The sequence below is a fragment of the Neoarius graeffei genome, chromosome 17, assembly GCF_027579695.1.
Source record: "Neoarius graeffei isolate fNeoGra1 chromosome 17, fNeoGra1.pri, whole genome shotgun sequence".
Lineage (NCBI taxonomy): Eukaryota > Metazoa > Chordata > Actinopteri > Siluriformes > Ariidae > Neoarius > Neoarius graeffei.
Window position 1 is genome coordinate 15,227,858 of NC_083585.1, and position 25,388 is coordinate 15,253,245.

Sequence of the window (25,388 nt, forward strand, 5' to 3'; positions counted from 1 at the left end):
AAAAAATTATTTCAAGCATAATTCACATGTATGTTTTGATTCACAGGATGATGGCCTCCTCTGCGACTCTGAAGGTGTCAGAGGAGCGGGTGAAGATGTATATTCAGAAGAAGAACCAGTATCTCTCAGTATCTGTGTGTGATGGAGAGCAGGAGCTGGATGCAGATCCCTATGATTTTGTGGAGGAAGATGAGGAGTTCTCCTTTACTGATAAGGAGAAGAGGCCTGGAGGGGAACCTGCAAAGAGAAACAAAGTTAGTCATGTAACTCTTTAGTTGCTAGTTTTCATTCAGTAATGCAAATCACGAGTAACTCCTTTCAGAGATGCAGCCTAGTCATAGCAGAGTGAGTAAATCTGTGTTGGCATTCTATTAATGTTTTTCAGACCTTAAGTTGTTTCCTTACTTACTGCCATTTTCTTAATTTGTTGGCCCTCAATTTTTAGCCTGAATTTTTAGTCCAATATTTTAGATTTGCCCAAATTCCTTAGAAGTAACGCTATTATTTCTAGATGGGGAGCTCAGTCAAAACTAATTAGTCTCACATGGTAGAGAGCTGGTGGTACATGCATGAGTCAATATTAAGCCTGTAAATCTTGCTCCAGATTAAATGGAGGTTGATATTTTCAAATTCTTATACATGCAGGCCTAAAATTAGCGATTTTCTAAATTACAGGGGTCAAACTAAAAAAAAACCTGTTAACTTGCGAAAATATTGAAACAACCTATACAATGTTTTCACAGTGGAGTATTGCATAGCGTCTGTGAAACATTAGGGACGTTGGGCCAGCTATATTTACAAACATGACATAAGGCAGTGGAACAGTGAATAAACCACACATGGTTATGTTTCACTTTTACATTTAATGTAATTGTTCAACAGCTGTGTAAGATGGTGAGTTAACTGTATGGGATGGTTAACTAGGTAAGTTAATTGTCTCTGACCATACTGCCACACAGTTGCAGAATGATAGTTACTTCCTACCACCGAAGTTTTCCTTTAGAGAGAGAGGGAGGGTCTGACTTTGAATTTTAACCAAACTCAAATTTGACCCCAGTGACTTCTTACTATTCAAAGCTCTTGTCTCAAACCACTGAGACAAACCTCAGTCTGATATGTGGTATTAAGCATCTCTGTTTGGGCAGGCATGGAGGTAAGATTGCAGCACTGAATCATTTACACTGGGCTAAAAATATTGCATGGCGATGTGGTAGCAGTGTGAAAGATGTGGCATCGTTCCCTGAGGAAGGTGGCAGTGTGTGGTTTCAGTGCATTTTGATGTACCCAAATTCATTCTGAAACAGATGCAACAGGGCATGTGTGCCATTATGTTGATATTATGCCAGCTTAACATTTGAGCATAAAGTAATTACTAAAAAATATCAATATTGAGGGATACTTCAAAAATAAACTGTGACAAGATTTTTGATAAGGGCAGCTTGATTGACACAAGTCTAAGCTGTTCAATAGTACTGCGGTCAATGAATAATCTACATATGGATTATATATTTAGAATATTCTAAAAATAGATTTTATATATTTGAAATGTGTCTCAAAAAAGACATTTGATTGTGAAAATTAATATTCAATTGGGGGAAACGAGCAGCACTACTGCGGCTGTCTGCTTTAAGTTCTCGCGTGGGCCTGGGTCGCGTGTGTGTGTGGGGGGGGGCAACTGGGAAATCTCATTAATATTCATGAGGGAGGCAAAGGTGGCTGGGGGAAATCTCATTAATATTCATGAGGGAAGTGCTACCTGATTGGCCAGTGAATGATGGCGCTACCTGGTGTTTAGGGTAAGGGTTATCACAGAACAGCTCACTCAGAGCATTGAGCGGACATTCTGTATACCATGATTATTATAAACCTAATTTATAACCTAACCTATAAACCCAATAATTTGTTTATTTTGTAATATGTGGGTATGTAGATCTTTTAAAAGGCATGTTTATATTGTAATTATACCTATACAAGTAATTAAATCTCTTGTTGTATTGGTTTGCCCTCTTATGGACATAATGCACAAAAATAGGTTTAAACCATTTAAATGTGTGTGTGGGGGGGTTTCTAGAAAGAATAATTATTTTTGGCACATTTTGACAAATTTTACTCTCAACTCAAAATGGAGTAAAATTAATTATTTTTGAGGACGATACTTTTAACTCTGGAAAAAATTACTTAGTCATTTTTCCTGTGTATGCACTACAGTGCATGCATATCAACTGATCTGCTTGTAATAAGTAAAAGAAATATTTACACTTACTCCTTGATCTTCGGCTGGATCGAGTTGAAGTTTAAAAAGAAAAAAAAATCAGTTAATTATCAGTGTCGCAGTTTAAGATTGAATTTAATCGCTGTTCTGAAATTGAATCGCTGTCCTGAATCATTCGAAGCGCATAAAATCTACGTGCCATCTCGCAACAAGTTTTACCTCCAAATAGCCTAAGCTATGTCTGACAGATTTTATCCTGTTTACGGTGGGTGTTCCCACCGCGAAAGAGAAACCAATCGAAACAGAGTTGTACTGTTTTCAACAGTACAATTGGGCACCTGATACAGGTATTAGCCATTGACAGAAATGGAGTAGTAAGTACAAGTGGAGGATAAGCCTTTTAAGGTTTCACCTCTAAAAAGTAGACGGCCTTTCAATTTTATAAAACTGGTGAAATTTAGTTCCTTCTGAAATTTGGTCATTGTGATGTGTTTATTTCTGTAGTATCACACCAGGCCATTTTGTGGCTGGGAAGTTATTTAATTTGAGGGGATTCCCTTGCAGTCAAGCAGACAGGGAAGGCCAATGTGCACATGTGCAGGTTTACCTTTCGGCAGCGTCTTGGGTTTTAAAGCAGCTGGCATCCAGTGTTTTATTACTGCCATCTACAGGTTTATCTTGACCGTGCACTGATAGTTACATCATTCTGTCGCTAAATGAACAGCTGATCACACTGAGGTGCTCGCTGACCGCCAGTATTTATTAGTTTGGTCCTGTGTTTCCTTTCCTTCACAACATCTTTTCTTCTTGCTTTCCGTTACTGTAGTTGGTCTTCCACGTTTCATTCGCACACTCGGGTCCTCCATTTTCTTCTCCTGTTTCAAATTTGTATCCCACAATGCCTTGTGCGAGTGGGGAAAGACCATCATGTGATGCATGATGTAGTATCTTGTATTGTGTCACGGTGAAGCAAGAAATAATGGCAGAGAATTTAGGGCCACATGGCCCTATATTCATTAATTGTTCTATTAAAAAAAAACGAATAAAATTGGAAGTCTGTGATTCTAATTCAGTGGCTTTTGGTCCACTAAACAAAAATAATTGGGTATCAGGGAAAAATTCTTTTTATGACCTAAACCTGAAAAATCTGAGTCAGTCTGCCTTTAATCCACAGTTTGTACTTTTTGCTTAATGCTGCTCATGCGTGTAAAAAGCACTAACAAGTGGGACAAAATACATTGTCCATCTTTCTTTATCAAGTGACTGAAGAGAAATTGCACAATGATTGAAGAAGAATTGACAATTGACACAGTCCATTCTGTAGTACATTGTCATGTGTTTACTCAACACAGCACTGATAAGCTGTAACTCAAGGAGATTATTGTGATAGAAAAGAAAATGAGAGCTTCTTGTTTAATTGCTAGATTTCAGAAATATTATTCATTGTTTGCAATGATTATATTGTTGATGGATTTTAATTTTACTCTTTCAGAGGGATGATGGTAGTACGTCTTCAACTGATGGTGTGTATAGTTTACATTTTCTTATAAATTTAAGTCAGTTTTACACTTTTTTTATTTATTTATTTTTTTAACCCTCCCAATATTTGTAAGCATGCCACTACATTTGATTCCTATTTGTTTGTCACCACAGACACTCATGGCTCAGCCTGCAGTAAACCTCTCCCATCCACCAGCCTAATACATGAGACCGACCTGGCTGTGTCAATAAATGATCTGGATAATCTTTTCAACTCTGATGAAGATGAGCTTACGGTCAGTAGGCCCCTTGCACATTTCTTGTGAATCATAGTGCAGTTTGCCCAGTTAAGCTTTTCAGATCTGCCCTGTTATTAAACATTCAGATTGCCCTTGCTTATGTAATGGATCATCCTCATAAGGGTATGCATAATATCTGTTCTTTTATGTGCTGCAGTGTCATGCAGGTGAGCAATTGTTTTGTGTGCATTTGTTATTCCCAACAGCCTGGAGCCAGGAAAACTGGGAGTGGAGCTGAGGAGAAATTTAGTGGCAAGGAGCCCAAACCAGCAGCAACAGACACGCTGTCATGTTTAAGTATGTCTATTAGACAATGGCAATATTCATGGTCTGCTGTCAAAAAAAAATTACCTTTTTATAAGTCTAAGGTCTGAACGAAAACTACGTGTTTGATTATTTGATGAAGCAATTTAATTTTAATTAAATCTGAAGTATGCCTAAATTCCATATATAGAAAATTAAGATGGAGCAGATATTGCTTTGAAAAGGCATTTGCTCAACATCGTGGTCCTCCCATTCAGAAATGGAGTAAGTGTGTCTCTGTGTCTAGGTGCTGCAGATCTGCACCAGATGTTTCCCACACCTCCATCTTTAGAGCAACATACCATGGGCTTCTCCCCCATGAACATGGGTAGTAAGGAGTGTGGTTCTATGGAAACTGGGCCAGGCTTTACTCTGGCAGATGGGCCATTGCTTATTGGAACTTTTAAAATGGAGGTGGAGGAAGGTCTCTGCAGCCCCAAGCCCTCAGAGATCAAGGTGAGGATAACTGGTGACAGTAACTGAAAACAATATTTATTATTATTATTATAATAACCTTGTGTGGGTTTTTTTTTTTCTTTCAGGATTTCTCTTTTGTATTTAAGCCAGAGCCTAGTCAGGTTTTTGTGGGCAGCTCTCTGTACGCTCCCCTAAAGACACTTCCTAGTCAATGCCTGATTTCCCTCAAGCTGCCAGAGGAGTGTGTGTACCGGCCCAGCTGGACTGTGGGCAAACTGGAGATGCTGCAGCCAGTGCCTGCCATGTCTTTCCTTGGCAAGGACAGGTAAATTACAGTACAGAGAAGTTAGCAGTTGCATTACAAAAACAGTTGGTCAGTTTATTCATCAAAATTGTTTTCAACACAAAAGTGAAATGTTGTGTTACCCTTGTGTCAGAAAATGCACAAGTTAGTTCTTACCTAACTAAGGTCTGAACGAAAATGGCCTGGGAAAAATTGGGGCAGTGATTTAAAAAAAAAAAAAACAGTGCTACTACCCAGCAGTCTTGCATGCTTTCTGTACTTGTTAATAAGCAGCATGTCTGATGTTTATTTTCCCAGTAACATCCCTAGTGTGGGCAGTGCCATGGAGCTGCAAGACTACACACAAACCTACACCCCTCAGACCAACACCCCCTTCCAGACCAACAGTGCCCCGCCTAGTAACAGCGGTGCGGGCATCCTACCTTCACCTGCCACTCCTCGCTTTTCAGCACCCACACCAAGGACACCACGTACCCCCCGGACCCCGCGTGGCCCTGCTAGTGCCCAGGGCTCAATGAAATATGACAACTCTGATCTGTATTCTCCCGCCTCCACCCCCTCCACCCTCAGGCCTCTCAGCTCGGTAGAACCAGCTACAGCGCCTTCAGTGCCTGAGGCCCACAGCCTCTATGTCACTCTCATCCTGTCTGATTCAACCATGAACTTGTTTAAAGACTGTAATTTTGACAGTTGCTGTGTGTGTGTGTGCAACATGAACATCAAGGGTGCTGACGCAGGTGTTTACATTAGTGACGCAGGCCTGGATTCACAATATTCCAGTACAGAAACCTGCTCCTGTGGTTTCAGTGCCGTCGTCAATCGACGCTATGCGAATGGTGCTGGCCTCTTTCTTGAGGATGAGCTAGATGTTGTGGGTAGGGGTACAGATGCTGGCCGAGAAGCAGAAAAGCACCTGGAAGCACAGCGCCGTGCTTCTTCAGTGCACCTCCAAGACGAACTGCTCCTGCTACTACAGGAGCAGTGCTCCAATCCCTTTCCTGCTCTGTGCATGCCAGAGCCCAGAGTCAGCTTAGTACCACGGCCACCTCGACGCCTGGAGGAGAGGGACTACTGCAGCGACTGCTATCTGGCTCTGGAGCATGGCCGTCAATTCATGGACAACATGTCTGGAGGGAAAGTAGATGAAACGCTGGTCAAGAACTCATGTTTGCACCCTTGGGCCAATCGCAACGGTAAAGTTTTTTTGTAATGTATTAAAAATCTAGTTAACATTAGCAGTTTACAAATAATACCATAGGAGTAGCTTAAAATAGAAAAGTTTGTGTGTTTTCGTAGTAGAACCTTGATCTAAATGGTCAAAATTCAGTTTGTTATGAAAGTGGTCAGACCCTTTTGTTTTTTTCTCCTCCCCCCCCAGCCACGGACGTGAGCTTGCTGTTCTCTCAGGATGTGCTAAGGATGTTACTGTCTCTGCAGCCTGTGCTGCAGGATGCCATCCAAAAGAAGCGATCTGTGCGCTCCTGGGGTGTCCAGGGTCCCCTTACTTGGCAGCAGTTCCACAAGATGGCTGGCAGGGGATCCTATGGTATGCTAAGTGTACATCACCCCTTGTGACAAATCTGTCAGTCTGATTGACTGACTAAATTATTTATCTCTTCATTCAGGTACCGATGAATCTCCTGAGCCATTACCCATACCGACTTTCCTAGTTGGTTATGAGTATGACTTTGTGGTTCTGTCACCTTTTGTCCTGCCATACTGGGAGAAGCTGTTACTGGACCCCTTCGGTTCTCAGAGAGATGTTGGCTATGTGGTGGTGTGTCCTGACAACGATACACTGCTGACTGGTGCTAAAACTTTCTTCAGAGACTTGACTGCAGTATATGAGGTAAAAACAAAGTGTTTGGATAATGATTGATGTAACTGCATTTCTCATTTCGGTGGAATTGTATGTGACATTAGTTTATTTATTACTCCTCGTGTAGGCATGTCGGCTTGGTCAGCATAAGCCCATCTGCAAGGCCCATGCTGATGGGATGGTAACAGTGAATACTGCTGGCTTGAAGCCTCAGGCAGAGCAACCACTCAGTGACTGGTTCTTCAAAATGTGCAACAACATCAACAGTGACTCCATAACAAAACTTAAACTCTACGCACAAGTGTGCCGGCATGACTTGGGTATGATTTCTTCATCAAGGGGGCCCCCCTGCTTTGCTTTGTGTAGTTGACTTGTAGAATTTAATGTATCTGATAATTTTCTATTCAAGATGAGCATTTTCCTGGCTCAAACTAAGGCAGAGGTGATGGGTAGAGGCCCCGAGGCACACCAGTATTGTGTTGTGCTGATTACAATATAGTGATGCTGGGAGGGCAGCGAACTTGCAGAATTGCATTGAAGAGAGCAGCATAGGTTTACTGTCTGTGTAAAATAGTAGTAGTAGTAGTAGTAGCAGCAGCAGCAGCCAAAATGTGTAACCTACAGCCTGCTATATGATGTATACGATTACATGCACACACCACAGGCACCATTAGTCCTTCCAAGCTTGAGTTTTCTTCATAATGTCTCTGTACACGTTTTAATGATTTTTATACATGACAGAATGACAGAAACAAAATCTGATGTTTTCTGTATTTTTGCCCCAAGCAATAAAACTAATTTTGTTTGGCATAGACATCAGGCCCCCTCACCACAAGATGAATAGTCAGCTGTTGCCTTGTTGCTTGCGAGTGTGAACATGAGGCGCACACAATTTGTAATATTTGTATTTCCTTTCCTTTAGCTCCATACCTGGCAGCCCAGTCTTTAGACAGCTCTTTGCTCTCTCAGCGGAACCCTTCGTCCTCGTCATCCTCTTCCTCCTCAACATCATCACAACCTGCCAGCTCCAGCAGCACCTCCGCAGGCCCTCAGAACACCTCCACTGCCACCAGCACCTCCACAACCAGCAGTAACAGCAACACCCCAGCACCCACCTCTGCTGCCTCTTCGAGCTCTCAGGGTTTGGGAGGCTTGGGTTCTAATAAGCCCAGTTCTCTCCCTTCCTTTGGAGCTCAAGGAATTCAGCATGCTGGAGCCCAGAACACAGGCACCATAGGGGACAGCACATCCGTCACCAGCCAACCACAGGCTCATCCTGAGCCCCCAGAGAGGTACACTATTCTCATAAAACATTGCTGATTAGAGAATATCAATCTTTGATCCTCCAGTTGATATGAGCATTGACTTTTCACAGCACTATGGAGAGGGACAAGGTGGGAGTGCCAACGGATGGAGACTCCCATGCTGTCAGCTACCCTCCTGCTATAGTGGTCTACATAGTGGACCCATTTAGCTATGAGGAGACGAGCAGAGGCTGTAACTCTAGCATGTGGAGTCTGGGACTCCTCTATTGCTATATGGAGATGCTGCAGTTTTTGCCTCCACATATAAGAAATGCCGTGTCTGTGCAGGTGAGTTGGTCTGTATAGGGTTTTGTTTTTTGGTTTGTGACTATTTATTTTTAAATAAACACTAACATCAAATAGAATTTATTCAGTAAAAATCCCATGCAAATCAGAAATGGAGTAAACAAATACAAAAAACTGATAAATTAAACCAAGGATAACACAAAACACCTTATGTCCATTGTAGTCCCAGTATAGTTTCAAGATGGCAGGAACAAATAAAAAATAAACTAGATTTACCATCAATGGAAAAATAAAGACCATACTGAGCGAATTATGTACATACCAGAGAAGTTACAAACTATTTAAAAAGTGCCTTTTAACAGCTTGTCAAAAGCATTGGAAGGTTTGAACAGACTGTACATGAGGTGCCAGACTATTCCACTGTTTTACAGTATTGTACAGAGGATTTTTGGCCATGGCTTTTGAACTTGGGGATAACACAATTTGTATTGACTAAAATGAGTATTATAAGAGTGTACATCAGTCACTCTAGTAATGTCAAATGAGAGATAATGTGCAGACAGCCCATGAAGAAATTTATTTTATTTATTTATTTATTTATTTTTAAAAAATGATGACATGCTGTTTTGTCTTACAGGTGGTTCCTTGCCAGTATCTACTACAACCGGTACGGAGTGAGGAGAGGCATATGTATGCCCAGCATTTGAAGTCCCTGGCTTTCTCTGTATACACACAGTGCAGGCGACCTCTCCCAAACTCCACCAATGTCAAAACACTAACAGGTTTTGGCCCTGGACTTGCCATAGACACTGCATTACAAAGCTCTGAGGTACGTTGCTCCTTATTTCCCACCACAGCAGATTTTTAGTTTGGCTGGCTGCAGATTTTAGATGGCTTATTTACAGCGTCCTTTTATACTTGACCACATTTGTCCTGGGGTAATAATGGTCTTTTTTGTTTCCTGTGCTAGGTTTCTATTATTAGTGGTGCACATTTAAATCAGGTTCAAGTTGCTTGGCTTCTTCAATATTTTATGAAAGATAATCAATTATATAATTGGCTCACATTACATGTGCAACGCTCCCTGTTACATATACAGTGCCTGCCACGAGTATTGGCACCCCTTATCAAGGTTAGTAAAAAGGGTTAAAGAAAAAAATCAACCTTTTTAATTGAAAATTTGTTCAGAGAAAAACAAATCCCTCATCAAGAAATAATTATTTTCAACAAAACATGAACCACTATTATTGGCACCCCTGCATTTGTCCAACCTCCCTTTGCCAGTAAAACAGCACTGAGCCTTTTCCTATAACATTTTGGAGAAGGAGGTTGGAGATAGAGCAGGTCATCTGAGACATTTCTCTTTACAGAATCTCTCCAGATCATCCAGGGTTCTAGGCCTTCTCTTGTGCTCTTTCCTCTTCAGCTCACCCCACAAGTTTTCAGTGGGGTTCAGGTCACAGAGCTTGACATTTAAGGACTGCCCGATTGCTCGGAGCAAGTGAATTATGTCCCCGACATGCCCGACTGGGCAAGTTGGAATGAGCATATATTACGAACTAGGACCACAAAAATTAGGCTTTTTGATCTTTTATTTCAGTTCCTAAAAGCTGTAACACTTCTCTCTTATCTACTAATAAGCTGGGGTGCCAGGCAGTAGAACACTGCCAAATTTGTCAGGGATCATGGAGGTTGTCAAAGGGGGGGGATGCACAAGAACGCATGTATCAACTTCAAGTATCACATGAATCCTTAGTTTCAGTGGTTAATTAGTGTAGTGTACTTTTAATCTAGGACACACTTAAAGAAGATGTGCAGAACCTTTATTTTTAAATAAATTTCTGAGTGGATAGTATCTTCATCCTTGACTCTTGTATGCTGCATAAATGGGAATAAAAAAGTATATATATTTGAGAGTTAAAATCCGACCGCAAAGTTGGCATTTGAGCTGCCCCGCTGAGCTAGCATGCCTGAGTGCATGACGTCACTGCCGTAACTGGTTTTAAGGCCGAGGTCTTTTACAGCTATAGACCAAAGTCATAAAAATTTATGGTGAAAAGTAAGAAATACCATTACTGACTTGCTCAACTAAGACTGATTTGACTTCATTGATTGTGGGTTGACTCTCATTAAAACAGGATAGGTGTTATAACTTATGCAACATGCATGCATTTTCACTGATAAAACATAAAAGGCTAATTAAATAATCAGATGAACGGAAACAATCACATTCTGAAGCAAATTAAATAATCATATCCTGGTAACTTAAACACACAATACAAGTTACATGTATTAACCTAAATGCAGGTAAACAACGTGTTGGTTTTTTTATCCAAATGAGAGTCGGCGCTTACCCGTCCATGTTCTTGCTTCTTGAAGGGAGATCTTGTGGTCGATTTGTTTTGAAATAATCTGACTTTCAGTTGTTTGTTCAGTTCTCCATTCATTCACTACTTCCACGTAAGGGCAAAATGGTAGCAATATCCAGTTTAGAAATAAGACCGCTGCTCCACTCATTTACTGTTTTCTTCATACTGTGTATTCTGCTATTACTGCTCGGCTCAGGCAATTACTAAAACCTGGGACGGAACGGGATATCACCGGTTTTAGCAACAACTGCAGGGAGGTCACTGCCCGAGCGCTATGCCCCGTTCCATCCCGGGTTTTAACAACCCTCAGCTCACTCTGGGAGGACTGGTGCAACTGAACTCGCTTTCCTTTTTTAAAAAAATAATAAAATAAATACTTTTCTTGTAGTTTTCTTTTTCTTTAATTGTTGGTACTGCACCCTCTTTCAATACGGGCTTATAGCCAACACTCCTCAACAGATCAGAGGTCTCGTATGAGTCTTCAGTAAAATGCACAGAGCAGAGGAGAGACCACTTCATAAGCACCCAATGTGCCTGTTAACTTCTCGCAAAACGCGTCCAAATCTTTGCAGTTTGAACATTTTTGGGCCATGAATGCAACGTAAATCCAGCTTCTGTCATGTTGCTGCACCGACCAGCAACATATCTATGTGGCATGGCGTTAAATTAGCTCAAAATGGAGGATTGGAGTTGCAGTCAGCTCTGTGTTTTAGTATAGCGGAAATAGTGATGAGACCGATGGACTTCCTGCTGTGAAGTTGCGGATGTCAAGGTCCTTCACTCAGACCGCTACCGATATAAATCACTTTAATCTTAAAAATTACTATATTTAGATTTATTGTTAATGCTTAAAACTGTTCCAGTGCCATTATTGAGGTCTCAAGGTATTTATAAATGAAAGTGAGGCCATGGCTCTGCGTATATGCTTTAAGGTTTAGTACTGAAATCATAGGCAAGAATTAAATTACCAGCATCCACCACATCTCACAATGAAAGAGCCCAAATAATTCACAAAATCCATCATTTGTACATTTCGTAAAAATATTGTTCACCACCAGATCAGTCCAACACCCATAATCACAGTTCAGAAAACCCACACTACAGTTCAGCTCTATTCAAATCCAGCAATGTAGTTCACTAGTTTGCAACCTCTTCCCGTGATTTTATCAGAAGTAAACAAAAAAAGTAAACCTTTTAAACAACAAAACCAAAAGTTTAGTCAAGTCAGTTTTGTTTCATTACTCACAACTCTGACACTCCCCCAAACAATCGCGAGTTTGTCGCGATGATGGTTCCAGTTATCCCCTAGCTTTTCCACTTCTGTCGGTGTTGGCATCGGCTGATGGTTTTTAACAAGGAGGTTATGTGATCCGGAGCAAAGTTTCGAAGACGCTGGAGAAGGGGATCCGCCTTAGCATGGTGAAATCGGCGCTAGTGACACTTCTGTTTTTTTCCAGCTGCAGACAAGCGGCGAGAAACGAGTAAACCTTCTTTCCTCCTCATTTCAGCAATGAGGGGTTTGTCGGTTCCTTTCTCCTGCTGATGACCATAGACGACTCCTTTGGTTTGAACGTACGGTATGACTATGGATATTTTAGCTAGCAGGAAAATGCAAAGGCACATAGCAACAGGAACTCGAAGAGTAGCAGACCGACCGACACCTTACAGCATGAGCCATCTCCCTTTTAAATGGGATCACGTCATTTCCACAGAAAAAGGGGCAATCTTTGTCGCAGTGTGATTGGCACATTGAAACATGGGTTGGACATGAGTGTATGTGACAGTATAAGAGGAAGGAGGAAAAAAAAGATGTATTGCATTGCTACACTCTCCCCCTCCTACAACAAGCTGACCTACAGGGGAGGTGTAATCATGGGAACTGAACTAGCAGCTACTCATGCTCTGGAAATCCCAAGAACTCATCCTCATCACTGTCTGCAGTAAAGATCTCCAGTAAGTGCTTCCTCTGGTCTGCAGCAATATTAAGTGAGGCGGCAATACTAAGTGAGGCATCAACTGCAGAAGAATCTCCTCCCTCTTTTCTGTTGAGACCTGGTCATTGACTTCCTTTGTCAATCATGCCATCTTCCAGGTCTTCCAGAAGAAACCCAGGAAATTCCTTGTCACTTTCTTTTTTGAATTTTTTTTTTTTTGATGCTCTTCTGCATCAAGCTGTTGGGCGGAAGGGTAGCAAGGTTTGATGTTACAAACATGAACAACTCTGAGATCTTCCCCGGTATCCTCTTGGACAATTTCATAGTTCAGAGGGCCCAAACTCCTCACTATTCGATATGGGCCTTGTCATTTTGGTGCCAGTTTGGCAGAGAAAGCCTTCTCCGCTTTGGAGTATGGGTGACTTCTCAAACAAACTCGGTCTTTATTTACATACTGGCAGTCCCTCCTCCTTTTATCAGAGATTTTCTTCTGCCTTTGCCGAGCCTTAGTTAACTTCTCCATCACGGTCTTTCAGATCACTTAACTCTGCCGCTGTTTCATAGGATGGATCGTCAGGGGTCACCATTCTAGGTCGAAGCAGTACATCCATCGGTCCACGGAGGGGACGAAGGTGGTTCAACTCCGCTGGAGTCACCCTGGTGGACTCATGGACTGCAGAGTTCAAGGCAAATCAAAATTCAGGGAGATGTTTATCCCAATGCTTGTGATTATCACCTACATAAGAGGCCATCATTGTCTTAAGAGTGCAGTTGATCCTCTCAGTGAGGTTGGTCTGTGGATGGTAAGTGGTGGTCAACTTCTGAGTTACACCCAACTTCTCACACCTTCTCTGAAACACAGAGGAGACAAACTGACTGCCACAATCGGATAAAATGTAATCGGGCACACCCCATCGAGTCAATTTCTTGAACGAGCACCTGGGCAACTGACCCTGCTGTGGCCTTCTTAAGGGCAAGTAATTCCACCCACCTTGAATAATTGTCAACAAAGACCAGCGCGCATATATATATGCGCCCAGATGAACTCTTGGGGAATGGACCCATCAGATCCACACCGAGCATCTCCCAGGTTCTATGGATCAGTTTGCTCCAGTCTACTAGACATTTGTCAACTCTCAAGTTTATTACATTGGCACACTTGACAGGTTTGAACATACTGTTTAACCACCTGATTAAGCTTAGGCCAGTAAACCAAATTCTGCAGCCTCTTAGAAGTCTTAAACTGTCCAAGATGGCCAGCCATTGGGTCCTCATGAAAGATGTTCAGGAGCTGAGGACGCAGAGAAGTAGGAATATACACCTGGTAAATGGTCTTAAATGGAAATCTGACCACTCTGAAAACTTTGTCCTCCAAGATAGTGAACTTTTGATGTGGAATTGATGATGACACTTCCTGATTCCACTATAGACTGATACAGCTGTTGGATCTGATCGTCTGCTTGTTGGGCCTTCCATACAGCTTCATCTGTGATGGACAAGTGCAGATGATCTTTTGGTTTCTCAGAAAGGAAGGCAGAACAAGTAGGAATCCAAGAGCTAAACTGGTCACAAGGGGCTCAAGAAAGGGCATTGGGAGCAGTGTTGTATTTCCCTTTCCTATATTCCACTGCAAAGGTAAATTCTTGGAGTCGAAGAGCCCACCTGATTAGGCGGGTATTAGCTTTCTGGGTTTTAAAAATCCAGACCAAGGAAGAATGGTCAGTAACTACTGTTTAAAAAAAAAAAAAACTTCCTTTCAAGGTAATAGCTCCACTTCTCTTGGGCCCATACAATGGTGAGACGCTCTTTCTCTGTGGTGGTGTAATTTTCTTTCAGCAGAGTTAAGTGTTCGGCTTGCAAAGGCCAAAACCACCTCAGTTCCAAGGCCAGTTTGTTGCACCAATACAGCTCCTAGGCCCACATCACTTGCATCTGTATATACCAAAAATGGGAGATGGAAATTTGGATGTCCAAGAATGGGTGAAGTTAAATGAGCCTTCAAGGTATCAAAAGAGGATTGACATTCAGAGGTCCAAAGGAACTTCACTCCTTTTCTCTTAAGAGCATTAAGAGGCTCTACGACCATGGAAAAGTGTGGCACAAACTAGTGATTCCAACCTGCTATTCCCAGAAATCTCTGAAGCTCTTTAAGGTTTCTGGGGATTGGGAAATTCTGCACAGTCTGAATCTTATCTGGATCGGCCTCAATCCCAGCTGCTGAGACAATATGACCCAGAAACTTGAGAGATGCCTGGAAGAAATGAGTTTTCTTCATGTTGACTGTGAGATTCACTTGCCTCAATTTATCAAGAACTGCCTCAATGTCATGGAAGTGGTGGTGTTTGGATGATGAATAGATGATGTCATCCAAATAAACAAAACAAATCTTTCCTCACAGCTTTCCCAGAACTCTCTCCGTTAACCGTTGAAAAGTAGCAGGGGCATTTTTTTTTTTAAGCCCAAAAGACATGACCTTGAACTGGAAAAGCCCTTGACTACAAATAAAAGCAGTATTGTCCTTTACTGTCTTCACTTATCCTAAATTGCCAGTATCTACTATTCAGGTCGTGTAGAGAACACTTTTGCACCACCAAGAGACTCCAGGGTCTCTTGCACAGTGGGTATTGGGTAAGCATCTGTGTGGGTGATTGAGTTTACCTTGCGGTAATCCACACAAAAACGGTATCCACCAGTTTTCTTTGGTATCAACACGACTGGAGAAGCCTAAGCGGAAGAAGGTTCAATGACCTCAGCAACCAGTATCTCATCATTGAGGTCCCTCATCACTTTTTGCTTGGTCGGGGATAACCGATATGGCTTCTGCTTGATGGACATCTCATGGGAAAGATAAATTATATGGGTCAAGATGTTTTGTTTATCCCAAAGATGTAGTACATACATCAGCAGTCTTCTGTAGCTGTGCAAAGAAATGCTTCTTTTCTTGTTTGTCCAAACAAGCATCTTGGCAAGCTAACTGTAAAAGATCTAAGCTAGTTAAAGGATATCTGTCCTCACACAAGGGATCTATAGAGGTGAAGAGTGCCATTAGTGCTTGCCAATCATGAAGGTTAGTGGTGTCTCTTTGAAAAGCAAACCGGATATCAGCATCAACCTGAAACCAGTAAGCTTGGTTTTGAACATCAATTTAGAGACCACTCAGAAAAAGGTAATCAAGACCCAAAACAGCCTGAAAAGCAAGCATTTGAGGTGCCAGGACTGCCACTGAAATGTGGAGCATGACTGTCTAAAAAGTGATTTCATCTTCTCCCCATCCCAAGGTCTTGTGTGCCTCACCATCTGCCAGATAAATGGGGCCAGCAGTCCATGAGTTGAGTGCTTCAGCTGGCTTCTTCAAGCTTAGCCACAGTTTTTCGTTTATCAGGGTGTAAGAGGAACCAGTATCCACGAGTGCATACCCCTTCCATGTATCAACACAGACAGAAACAGTCAACTGTTGAGGAAAGGTTTGAGAGAGAAACTGAAGATGCGGAACTGGATGAACCTTGCTAACTGTACTCACAGTGGGCCGAACATTCTGATTGGGGTTACTAGGCCCAGACTGAACATGGGAAGACTTGCTTGTTTTTGCCAGTATTAAGTTGGAGACAACTGGCTGGAGAATGAGAGCTCTTACACCACCAACAAAAGAGCTGTGGATTATTCTTAGTATTGGCTGGTAAGGCAGAAAGGAGAGTTGTTAATGTATCATTTTTCTGAGGAAAAACTGTTTTTAACCTGTGGAAATTAGTAGACCTGTTTACGCTATTCGTATAGTCTTTGAGTCGGTCCTTTTTCCAATTGCTGCCCTGGACGAACTAGAGCATCCACAGAGGCTGCTCCGCAGCTGACTTGCTAACTGAGGGTTGATATTCTTCAATATCAGCTTAATAACTTCGTTCTCAGTTATCTCTGGTTTCCAACGTTTGCACAAAGCTCAATACATCTATGCAAAATCTTGAATGCTCTCACCAGCCTGTTGAACTCGTGTTCTTACTCTTTCAGCTAGCTCATCATGACGGTCTTCAGCTAAAAAGGCAGCAAGGAACATGCGCTCGAACTCCCAAGTTCTTACTTCCAGCCGAGCTATGTCCTACCAGTTTCGAGCGTTGCCATGGAGGACGTTTCTTAAAGTAGCCATCAGTTCCTCATCAGAGAGGGGATGTAGTGCCAAGAAATCATGACATTTTTCTAGGTACACAAGTGAATCTGGACAGTCTTCTATTCGACCAAAACAGGGGACCTGGATTTTAATGGGTATGCTGCCCCCTAGTCAGCTCCTAGGTTCCCCTTGGAAGGGAGAGTCACCCAGGGAAAGAATATCCTGTGTGGCTGTGCCGGACTGTAAGGTGGAATGAAGCTGCTGCTGCTGAATCCTTACTCTAAGTGGAGGGGCAGTGGTGGTCTGAACAGTAGCATCAGCCCTGGCAGTGGTTTGAAGTGTTGGCTTCAGAGTGTGCAACTCCTGTGCAAGCTGATCCAGTCGTTGAGTGCAATGACCAAGTTCTGTCTGAAGAGGACTCACAAGGAGACTATTAGCCGATCCAGAGCTTATTTGTTGGAGACACTGAGTCGTGCCGTCTTGAATATGTTCCAGCATAAAAGCAATAGGTGAAAGGACAGCGTTGATGTCCTTAAGCACTTCTGCATGATGATGTTTCAGCTTCCAATTCAACAGGTTACCCACTTCTTGTGGAACATAGTTACATTGCCTTGTAATTAGCTGTTTTAGTTCATCTAGTTTTTGAGCAGCAGTTGTAGTAGCATGCTGAAAAAGAGACTGAAGTGTCTCTGTAAACACACTTTTTCCTGTTGCAATAAAGCTCCTTGCAAACTTTTGATTTTGTGTCCTCATGATTTCCTGTAACTGAGTAAGCTTGTTGTTCACTATGAGGTTGTCTACTTGATTATCCTCCACATCAAGGTCATGAGGAAGAGAAGGAACCACATTTGCTGGCATCGTTGGAGCAGAGCGAGGAATAGATACAGTTGGTGATATTGGTGGAGCAGGATTTCCCATTAGATCCATATCCAGAAGTGTATAGAGGGTAAAGGGTTTTGCGTGAACATAGAAGTGGTAGGTGCAGCTACAGGCTCAAGAGAGCCTTCATTTCCTGAACTGGGGGAAGCTAGAAGATCCACCAAGACTGAATCCATGCTGTGTGGTGAATACTGTTTCCTTCTTGAAGTCTTTAAATAGATTTTAACAGGTTAACCACTGTGTTGAAGAGTCCCATCTGGGGTGCCATTTTTGTAACACTTCTCTCTTATCTACTAATAAGCTGGGGTGCCAGGCAGTAGAACACTGCCAAATTTGTCAGGGATTATGCAGGTTAAGTCAAAGGGGGGGGGAGAGAAATGCACAAGAACACGTATCAACTTCAAGTATCACATGAATTCTTGGTTTCAGTGGTTAACTGGTGTAGTATACTTTTAATCTAGGAGACACTTAACTCATTCCCTACGGCAAGCCGCTGACAGCAGCTCGGCGAATTTTCCCATTCCCTACGGAAAGCCAGTACTATCGGCTTTGGTGACATCATACGGAATTCCCTCGGAAACTCCCATAATAAAGCAGTACATGTTAATTTGACCAATCAGAGCTGTAGAGGACTGCACAGAGACCACATTTGGATATTATAATTAGCGGGAAACCCACGTAGGGAAGGTTTATTATAGCAGGGATAGACTGCTATAATATTATTATATTATTATAATATTATGACTGATGCTTGTGAAACCTACCTACTTCAGAATTATACAAAAATAATTCCATATTTAGAAAGGATAGGTTTCAAGGACTCGGTAAATGTATACTTTTCTACCTCTAAAATAATTTATGGAGATACACATTTAACTGAATGTACCTATTAAATTCGTGATTTTCACAAAAAGTATTCCGTCAAAACGTGACTGAAAAAAATTGAAGTATTTCGTAAGGAATGAGTTAAGGTTTAGTACTGAAATCATAGGCAAGAATTAAATTGCCAGCATCCACCACATCACACAATGAAAGAGCCTAAAACATTCACAAAATCAGTCATTTGTAGGTTTCATAAATTTGTTGTTCTCCACCAGATCAGTCCAACACCCATAATCACAGTTCAGAAAACCCACACTACAGTTCAGCTCTATTCAAATCCAGTAATGTAGTTCACTAGTTTGCAACCTCTTCCCATGATTTTTATCAGAAGTAAACAAAAAAAGGAAACTTTTAAACAAAATAACCAAAAGTTTAGTCAAACAAGTCAGTTTTGTTTTGTTACTCACAACTGACACTCCCTCTCCCCCCCAAACAATTGAGAGTTCGTCGCGATAATAGCTCCGGTTCCAGTTATCCCCAAGCTCTTCCACTTCTGTCGGTGTTGTCATTGGCTGGTGTTTTTTAACAAGGAGGATATGTGATCTGGAGCAAAGTTTCGAAGACGCTGGAGAAGGGGGATCCGCCTTAGCACAGTGAAATCAGTGCTAGTGACACTTCTGTTTTTTTCCAGCTGCAGACAAGTGGTGAGAAACGGGTAAACCTTCTTTCCTCCTCATTTCAACAACAAGGGGTGTGTCGGTTCCTTTCTCCTGCTGATGACCGTAGAAGACTCCTTTGGTTTGAACATATGACTATGGATATTTTTGCTAGCAGGAAAACGTGAAGGCACACAGCAATGGGAACGCGAGAAGAGTAGCAGACCGACTAACCGACTGTCACCTTACAGCATGCACCATCTTCCTTTTAAATGGGATCATGTCATTTTCCAAAGAAAAGGGGGCAGCCTTTGTCACAGTGTGATTGGCACATTGAAACATGGGTTGAACATGAGTGTATGTGACAATATAAGAGGAAGGGGGAAAAGATGTATGTATTGCATTGCTACAAAGCATCCCTCACTGTCTGCCATTATGTCTTGGCTGTTTTCTTAGTCTCAGTTTCATTTATTGCTTTGCAAGTTATTTTATATACCTCTGCTGTTGTAGTATCGTATGCATACTGTTTATAGACCCCTTGTGCATGACGTCACGCTTCATGTGATAATTCCAGCTGGGGTCAGACAGACGCCGTCTTTCATGCAAGTAAGGCTTAATCTGTTTTCAGCATAGTTAATTTTTGCACTGTTTTTGCTTGTTCAAACAGAGAAATGGATAAAAGGCTTGACAGTCTCCCCGCTATCAAGAAAAAGTTAACAAATAGAAGCAAATGCTTCAAGAACACCGAGGAAACGAGTGGTTAAAGTATAGGAAGAGAGGAATTAAGCCTAAAAACTCCAGAGAAATTCGATTGTATTTAAAATGTATTTTACAAAAACGGAAAGCTGGAAGTGAGTATGGAAGAGTTTGTTTAGGGATCTTGTGTGGGGTGTTTATCCTCCCCCACCCCCCACTCACATTCGAGTCAGCTCCTTCATGAAAGTGTTTTGATTTTCTTACAGGTGAAGCAGCTTCCTTATTTGACACAGAAAACCCAGATTGGTTTCAAACAACTCGGGCATAAAAAAACTCAACAAGGAGTGACATGCACAATGTATCATGAAAGAATAGAACAGATTAAGAGCAGAGAGAGCTGGAGCCTTGTTTCTCTTATCAGAGGAACACAGTCCTGTGCAAAATGTTTATATATCGGGGGTTGTTAATCATCCACCTCTAGGTTTAAAAAAAAAAACTGTGCTGCGTCATGACAGACTGGCTACACTGATTCAGTAACAGGTTGCCAGGTTTGTATAAAACACCATACACACTAAATTTTAAATTCAACTCAAACATTATCCTGTCTGTCATGATGCAGCGCGTTTTTTTTTTTTTTTTTTCTTTAAACCTAGAGGTGGATGATATATTAGGGCTGTGCCGATAGACGATGCCATCATCCATCGACGATGGTGGTCATCCATCACGATGGAGAGCCACCATCGTGGTATCACGCCCCCTCCTGTCATAATCATGCATATATGGTATCATCTGGGCCTATTTAACCTAAAAAGTTAGTTTTTTGTTAGTTTAGTTAGTTAGTTTTGTTTAATATATAAATATATTATATAACATATATAATTATAAATACATAATTATATAAATCATTATAAAGTAATATCCTATTACCGCTTGTTCACGTAGGCTATGGTGCAGGGACGTGCTAGTGAACATAACATGTGGTTACACAAATACAGTATGCTACTAATAATAAATTTTGACTTCATTTTTTAGCCTACACTATACTTTTAATGTAAAATTTGTCATGTTGTTCAAACAAATAGCCACTATTAACGACTTCAGTCGGGAAATATTGCACCCCAAACGGCAGTGAAGCGCAGACTTCGGCAGAAGTCAAATAACTTTAATCTGGTAAATAGCCTACTTTCAGAGACAAAATGGTCCACTCTAAGCCATAATGTCAAACCAAATGGAAGAATGAAGGTGATTCTGACAAATGTAAAGACAGTAAAAAAAAAAAAAATATATATATATATATATATATATATATATATATATATATATATATATATATAAATCATGATTTTAAAAGCTGGTGCAATAATTAAAACACTAATAAATTGGAAAAATTAGCGCGTTCAAGTGCGCACTAAAGGCCGAAACGCATCTTCAATTGATATGGTGTAAATAAACAATGAGTAATAGCTTAAGTGTAGTTTCTTCTCATAGTTTGAATACTAGTCTTTCATTGTTAGAGCAAATTAATATCTTACCGTGATCAGTGAGTGCTCGGGGAGGTTCATTTCCACCTGTGCTTTGCGCAGCTCATTTCTCCGAAGCCAGCTGTGCGTAAACGCAGTGTTGACTGCTCGGCAAACTCCAAACACTCGGTCTGTACTGGCCCTCTGTTGCACAAGCGAGTTGGTTATGGCCAGGTTCAAATTGTGCCCAAAACAACTTAACCACGGCCATTTCAATTGCCTGATGGCTGTGACAATATTCGCCCCGTTGTTATACAGGCGATATTTTTCTCCTCTATTTTCCATTCGGCAAGTGTCTCGCGCAATGCATCTTCTAAATTGTCCGCTGAATGTGTCTCTGGCATGAAACTCGTCTGCAGGCATTTGGACTGCATTGCCCACTCTCGGTCCACATAATGTACGGTAGCTGACATATAGGGCATCATGTTGCAGCTGGACCACATATCCGTTATCAAGGCCAAATATTCCACATCACCTAGCGCTTTTTCTTCATGTGCCAAAGCCTCGGATGAGTATCTAATACTTTTAATAATAATAATAAATTTAATAATGTGGTATTAAAATCCCCCCCGCCCACGATATGATCGTCCATCACGATGTTTGCACTGTAAACATCGTCGATGCCAATTAAGGGGACATCGCACAGCCCTATGATATATAACCAAAAAAAAAGTATAAATATTCTCAAACACAGTACTGTCATGATACACTTCCACAAGCATGTTTTGTGAAGATCAGACTTTGATAGATCCCTGTTCTTTTAAATAAAACAGGGTGCCCACTCACACCTTGTCATCCCATTGATTGAAAACACCTGACTCTAATTTCACCTTCAAATTAACTGCTAATCGTAGAGGTTCACATACTTTTGCCACTCACAGATATGTAATATTGGCTCATTTTCCTCAATAAATAAAGGACCAAGTATAATATTTCTCATTTTTTTAACTGGGTTCCCTTTATGTACCTTTAGGGCTTGTGTGAAAATCTGATGTTTTAGGTCATATTTATGCAGAAATATAGAAAGTTCTAAGGGGTTCACAAACTTTCAAGCACCACTGTATATATTGCTTGGTTAGTGATCGGTTGTATGCTACTTTTCACGATGCATTGTGGGATACTGTGCATCGTGAAAAGTAGCATACAACCGATATATAGGGTGTAATAATTCTTACTATATATTCAGACAACACTACAAAATGTCAAACTCGCTATATAGTCCACTATATCGTGAGTGATTAACCTGATTTTCGGATACAGCGTAAGATAATTTAGCCTCAGTGTCACCTCATATATTTGTTCCCCAGTTAAGCAGGAAGTCATGGGTTACAGCTTGAAATTGTACAGTTTAAATGGAGGAAACATGCTTCAGTTACATTATGTTCACCATAACTTCCAGGGGTGGTGTTAATAGTGGCACATCATCTGTTTTTGTTGAAAATAATTATTTCTTTGAGGGATTTGTTTTTCTCTGAATAAATTTTCAATTAAAGGTTGGACCCACCCCCCACCCCGGATTAAGCTACTTCACCAAAAGGTGGATTTTTTTTTTTTTTTTTTCTCCTCACACCCTTTTTACTCATCTTTACAAAGGGTGCCAATACTCATGGAAGGCACTGTAACTGTCCGATTCCATACTGTTCTGATGTTTGGCTAGAGTTTGTCTTTAAATTTAGTGGTTTAAAAATGTTTATTATGGGTTAGGGTTATTATATTGTTTTTGTTTCAAAGTTTCAGATAGGCTTATAATTTACAGTGTAAAATGAAAATGTTTTCTACTAATTCACATAATCAGAAAATAAGATTGCTTGAGAACAACTATTGAGCAGAATATTGAGTTGAATATTTCTTTTTAACGTCATCCAGAGGGCAGAGTTTGTGCGTCTCTACACACCACCGTTCGTCTTGGCTCCAGTGAAGGACAAGCAGACAGAGCTGGGTGAGACCTTTGGCGAGGCAGCGCAAAAACACAATGTACTCTTTGTGGCCTACTGTTTGTCTCACGACCAACGCTGGCTGCTGGCCAGCTGCACCGATCAGTACGGAGAGCTACTAGAGACTTGCATCATCAGCATAGATGTGCCCAACAGGTCAGTGCTTAAAGAAATTATCTTTCCTATATATGGGTATCTGTATTTAACTCTGTGTAACTGAGAGAACTTTGTTTCTTCCCACAGAGCCCGGAGGAAAAAGGGCTCAGCCCGTAGACTTGGCCTTCAGAAACTGTGGGAGTGGTGTGTGGGCTTGGTGCAGGTGACCTCACTGCCTTGGCGAGTTGTGATTGGCCGACTTGGTAGAATGGGTCATGGGGAGTTGCAAGGTACATCACCTTTTATTTCACATACCTTAGTTCTCTGGCACACGTGGCTTTGTTTTTCACTCTTTTTAATGCATTGTCCATTTATTTTCTAACAGATTGGAGCATCCTGCTGAGCAGGCGTAACCTGCAGTCCCTGAGCCGCCGCCTGAAGGAGATGTGCAGGATGTGTGGCATCTCGTCAGCAGACAGTCCCAGCATTCTGAGTGCCTGCTTAGTTGCCCTAGAGCCTCAGGCAACATTTGTCATTATGCCAGGTGGGATCTCTGTGAAGTATTCAAGATGAAAGGAAAATAAATGCTTAGAATCTTGCAAGCTTTCCCAATCAGCCAGAGTAGTGCAAGTATAAAAATCTGTTTGCATAACCAGGCCAGAGAACAACAATGGTATGTTAAACCCCTGTGAGAAAACGCTGCAAATTATGTATTTTCTTAGTTGTTTGTCTCTTATCAGTTAATTGATTAATACCAGTTCCAGGAGTCTATAGACTAAAGGCATGCAGGAAAGCAAAGTGAAACCTTATTGTTCAGAATTGTTTTTTAAATTGGTATTTAATTACCTCTGCTAAATAATTAGCCATGACACTCCTCTGGCTATTCCCTCTTTTTATGTCCATGTGAAGACTCTGTATCAACTGGATCCGTGTTTGGCCGTAGCACTGCTCTGAACATGCAGACATCGCAGCTAAACACCCCTCAAGACACCTCTTGCACCCACATACTGGTGTTCCCCACCTCTGCTGTAGTCCAAGTCATCGACACACCCTTTAATCCTATTCATGGTCAGTCTGATACGCAGTAATGACCTTCACAGCTTTAGCTGATGATCTTGTTCCATTACTTAATCGGTACTCTGTTCTCAGATGCATCAGACGCCATGGGTGGTATGGATGGAATCCTGGACCTGCTTGTGTCAGAGAATGATGTGGATCCTGATCTCATTAATATATTACCCAATTCTCCTACCACTTCCCCAGTGCACTCACCTGGCTCACACTACCACCATGGAGGAGATGGCAGCAAGGTGCCCTTCGTAACTTTGTTCATAACACAATACTGAGCTTAAGTTATGTGTTTGTGACAAACTACCTGTTATAGTCATTAATCGAAAAGGGTTGCCAACACATAATTGAGTTCAAAAGGTATACGTGGTCATGAGCTGTTTTTCTTTCATCAGTTATGAAAACGAATACACTTTGGACAAAAAAACAAGTAATCTTCCTTCGTTGCATGGCATTTAGCAGACGCTCTTATCCAGAGCCACGTACAACAATTGCAGAAGTCAGGTACAAGAAGTGCTGAACTTCGAGACAAGAAAGTTCTAGTGCTAAATGAACAAGTGGCAGAATAACACTTAGTGTAATATTCTGTTGAAGTACCAGCAATCAGCCAAAGAAATGAGCCAACCATACAAATGAACTGACAAAGTACAACTAAATAGAGAAAAACTAAACTTCAACGGTGAACCCCAGGCTAAACAGTACACAGCCTGGGCTGGTCAAGACTGATACGCGGTTACACAGTGGACAGGGAAGCAGAGGAGAGCTGCAGCCTGAGATGGTGAGTCTTTAGTCTGTGCTTGAAGGTGGTCAGGGAGTCTGTGGCAGGAGGTTTTTTTTTGTGTGTGTGGGGTGTGTAATATTTTATTTATTTATATATATATATATATATATATATATATATATATATATATATATATATTAGTGCTGTCAAG

The 25,388-nt window shown here is 41.4% G+C and overlaps 1 protein-coding gene across 2 annotated transcripts in view; it reads left to right on the forward strand.

The window, feature by feature from the left end:
• The window catches only part of med13b (mediator complex subunit 13b), a 57,294-nt gene that overhangs the window by 24,028 nt on the left and 7,878 nt on the right, over positions 1 to 25,388 (forward strand). For both annotated transcript variants that reach the window (XM_060943764.1, XM_060943765.1), the window contains exons 10-27: positions 47 to 254; positions 3,705 to 3,735; positions 3,866 to 3,987; positions 4,197 to 4,287; positions 4,541 to 4,749; positions 4,836 to 5,035; positions 5,312 to 6,207; positions 6,393 to 6,560; positions 6,640 to 6,863; positions 6,961 to 7,153; positions 7,756 to 8,125; positions 8,209 to 8,425; positions 9,021 to 9,212; positions 23,225 to 23,448; positions 23,536 to 23,678; positions 23,774 to 23,932; positions 24,298 to 24,456; positions 24,538 to 24,698. In XM_060943764.1, coding sequence (XP_060799747.1) covers positions 47 to 254; positions 3,705 to 3,735; positions 3,866 to 3,987; positions 4,197 to 4,287; positions 4,541 to 4,749; positions 4,836 to 5,035; positions 5,312 to 6,207; positions 6,393 to 6,560; positions 6,640 to 6,863; positions 6,961 to 7,153; positions 7,756 to 8,125; positions 8,209 to 8,425; positions 9,021 to 9,212; positions 23,225 to 23,448; positions 23,536 to 23,678; positions 23,774 to 23,932; positions 24,298 to 24,456; positions 24,538 to 24,698 — 3,967 coding nt within the window. The remainder of the gene's footprint in view (positions 1 to 46; positions 255 to 3,704; positions 3,736 to 3,865; positions 3,988 to 4,196; positions 4,288 to 4,540; positions 4,750 to 4,835; positions 5,036 to 5,311; positions 6,208 to 6,392; positions 6,561 to 6,639; positions 6,864 to 6,960; positions 7,154 to 7,755; positions 8,126 to 8,208; positions 8,426 to 9,020; positions 9,213 to 23,224; positions 23,449 to 23,535; positions 23,679 to 23,773; positions 23,933 to 24,297; positions 24,457 to 24,537; positions 24,699 to 25,388) is intronic.